The sequence below is a fragment of the Habropoda laboriosa genome, unplaced genomic scaffold (genome assembly GCF_001263275.1).
Source record: "Habropoda laboriosa isolate 0110345459 unplaced genomic scaffold, ASM126327v1 scaffold106, whole genome shotgun sequence".
NCBI lineage: Eukaryota > Metazoa > Arthropoda > Insecta > Hymenoptera > Apidae > Habropoda > Habropoda laboriosa.
Genome location: NW_017100224.1, coordinates 649,923 through 653,228, shown reverse-complemented (window position 1 = coordinate 653,228; position 3,306 = coordinate 649,923). Strand labels below are relative to the sequence as shown.

At 28.6% G+C, this 3,306-nt stretch overlaps 1 protein-coding gene across 1 annotated transcript in view; it reads left to right on the top strand.

Annotated features, from left to right (window-relative positions):
• Nucleotides 1-1,086: 1,086 nt before the first annotated feature.
• The window catches only part of LOC108571119 (SCY1-like protein 2), a 2,799-nt gene continuing 579 nt past the window's right edge, over nucleotides 1,087-3,306 (top strand). Inside the window, exons 1-2 of the mRNA XM_017933093.1 lie at nucleotides 1,087-2,776; nucleotides 2,879-3,260. Coding sequence (XP_017788582.1) covers nucleotides 1,087-2,776; nucleotides 2,879-3,260 — 2,072 coding nt within the window. The remainder of the gene's footprint in view (nucleotides 2,777-2,878; nucleotides 3,261-3,306) is intronic.

Genomic DNA, 3,306 nt, shown 5'->3' with positions numbered 1-3,306 from the left:
TTTCATTAAGTGGAAAATATTACACTGGAAAACATAAAAATGATCAGACAATACAAATATTTCGCTTGAGTAGTATGCTAATAAGGTACTCAACATTCAAATGTAAAACAATAGATTTAAACCCATCAGTTATTTGCCAAATAGTTAAATAAAATAGTATTTATTATATTTAACTATTGGTAAAGATAATCGAAAAATTCAAATTTACATATACTGTAAAGAGTGATTGTTTAATTTTAATCATTATGTATATTTATGTTTATAAATCAAGTTTTTAAATATGATGAACGCTATTCTTATTGATTAGTGTTGTAGTGATATAAATCGTGAACATTAGATTCAAATATGCAATTAGAAACGCATTGTAACATGTATAGCATGTGAATATAATTGCTATGTAGTTCATTTTTTGATTAATATTTATTGTAGTTGTATTGTTTCTAACATTTTCTTTCTAATTTTTTATTCAATAGTCCGTAAATTATACACTTATATATAATTTCGTATATTTTCCCAAATATAAAATTTCCTTTTTAATCGTATTTCTTAAATAACGGATAAAGTAATTTTATTTATTAATGTAACGCATAAATTTTATTTATGTAACGCACACAAATGCAAAAATATGTAAAAAGTAATAGAAATTTTTAAAAAGCACTACATCCTGAGATTCATATTTTTAGGTTGGTAGATATCAAAGTATTAAATGAAGATAGTAAAGAAACCAACCAATATGGTAGGTAACGTCGAATCTTCATGTCAAAGGTTTTCATATTGCATTTGACGTAATATGTAAAATTACCATTTAGTATAAGTACTAAATATATAAAAATATTGGTGCATGATACTATTGAGTGTTTAAAATTATTGTTTTTCGTTTAGTGCAAAATGTGTCAACATATATGTTCAACTGTTAAAATACAGTAAGATGTGTAAAATGGAGAAGAATTTAAATGTCAGAAGAAATCTTGAAAGCTATGGAATATTAAAAACAGACTATCAAATAAGCAGTTATTAAAAACAGTTGAGTAAGAAAAATTCATTATATACTGATGAATGAGTACTTAAAGCAAATTCCAAAATAAAATGGATGTGTTTGCAAAATTACGAAATACTGTTAGCAATACAATTTCCACTACTGTTCAAAACACTGCTTATGGTTTATCACAATTATCAAATGTTCTTCCGGGTAATCCAGTGACTAGAGAATTTGAAGTAATTGCACATATAGCAAGTGCAGGACCAGCTTTAGTGTGGAAAATTTATAGTGGTTACAAAAAATCTACAAAACAAGAAGTAGCCATTTTTGTATTTGAAAAACGCATTCTTGATAAGTTTTCAAGAAACGATAAAGAATTAATCTTAGAAACATTAAAAAGAGGTGTTGCACAATTAACAAAATTACACCATCCACAAGTTTTAACTGTTCAGCATCCTCTAGAAGAATCACGAGACAGTTTAGCATTTGCAACAGAACCTGTATTAGCTAGTTTAGCTAATGTTTTAAAAAATCATGATAATTTACCACAACCATTACCAGTAGCATTAAAAGATTATAAGCTACATTATGTTGAAATAAAATATGGACTTTTACAACTTGGAGAAGGCCTTGCATTTTTACATGGAAATGTTAAATTATTACACAGAAATTTATGTCCAGAATCTATTGTTATTAATAGTCATGGGGCTTGGAAAATTTTTGGTTTTGATTTTTGTGCTTTAAATCAAAGTGCTGAAGGAAAACAACCTCAGTGGTCGTATACAGAATATGACATGTCAGCTCCAATTATGACACAACCAAATTTGGATTATCAAGCACCAGAATGTATTTTAGCAAGTAGTGTTGGTACTGGCAGCGATATATTTTCTCTGGGAGTATTGGCATACATTCTACATTCTCCAATGAATGTATCTCTTCATGAATCTAACAATGACTTACTGAAATGTAAACACTTCTTAGAAAATTTCACAAGCTCTGCTATTACTGCTAAACTTCTTTCAATTCCAGAGAATCTTAGAGATACAGTGAAATTAATGTTAAATCATAATCCTGAATTGAGACCAGATGCTCATCAGTTTGTAAAGATTGAATACTTCATGGGTATAGGTGTCAAAACTTTGAATTATTTAGACAAGATTTTCCAATGGGATAATTTACAGAAGTCACAATTTTATAAAGGATTACCTCAACATTTAAAACAATTACCTCACAGAGTTATATTACATAGAGTCCTTCCAGCTTTATACAAAGAATTATTCAATCCTCCAATGATTCCTTTTGTTTTACCTAGCATAATATATGCAATGGAAACAAGTTCTGTGGAAGAATTTAGAGAATATATTTTACCAAACATTAAACCTGTTTTAACATTAGATGATCCACCCCAAATTAGCCTTGTTTTGATGCAGCATGCTGATTTACTATTAAAATTATGTACTGCAGAAGTAATAAAAACAGATATAGTCCCAATGTTGTTACGTGCTTTAGAATCTGAATGGGAACATTTGCAAGTATTATGTTTATCAGCTTTACCTGATATTATAACAATGATCGAAGAGCCAGTAATTAAAAATGCAATTTTACCTAAAATGAAAAAAATTTGTTTATATGGAAAGGGAAACAGCAGTAAAAGTCTTGGAGTTAGAGTCAACTGTTTATTATGTCTTGCAAGAATGCTACCTAACTTTGATCGATGGCTTATTCTTGATCAAGTGTTGCCTATTCTACAGGAAATTCCACACTCTGGTGAACCTGCAATTCTTATGGCTATCATAGGTATTATATTATGTTAAAGTAATAATACAATAGTAGAAAAATAAAAATGAAACAGTTAAAATTAACAAATTGCAGATAATACATAATTTATTCTGTTATCAGGTATTTATAGGATGTTATTAAATCATGGAAAATTACAAGCAAGTAAAGAAATATTAGCAAGAAAGATTATACCATTTTTATTACCACTATGCGTTGAACCAAATTTTAGTCTGGCACAATACGAAGTTCTTTCCAATCTTGTACATGAAATGATAAGTCGTGTAACAACAGAGCACAAAGTGTGTTTGAAACAAGTAGACGCTATGCGTCATGAAACTCAACAGTTAGATCAAGAACTTTCACAAACTTCAAACATGTATAACAAAGTTAATACTAGTATTGATGGTGTAAATATAATTCCAATAGTTCCTGCTTCAAATGCAAACACAAATTTGAAGTCTTTGCAGATTGAAAATGGATTGACAATGGAAGACAAACTTCGGTTAGTAATTTCCGTTTATTTCCTACTAATACAGAATGTAGATATT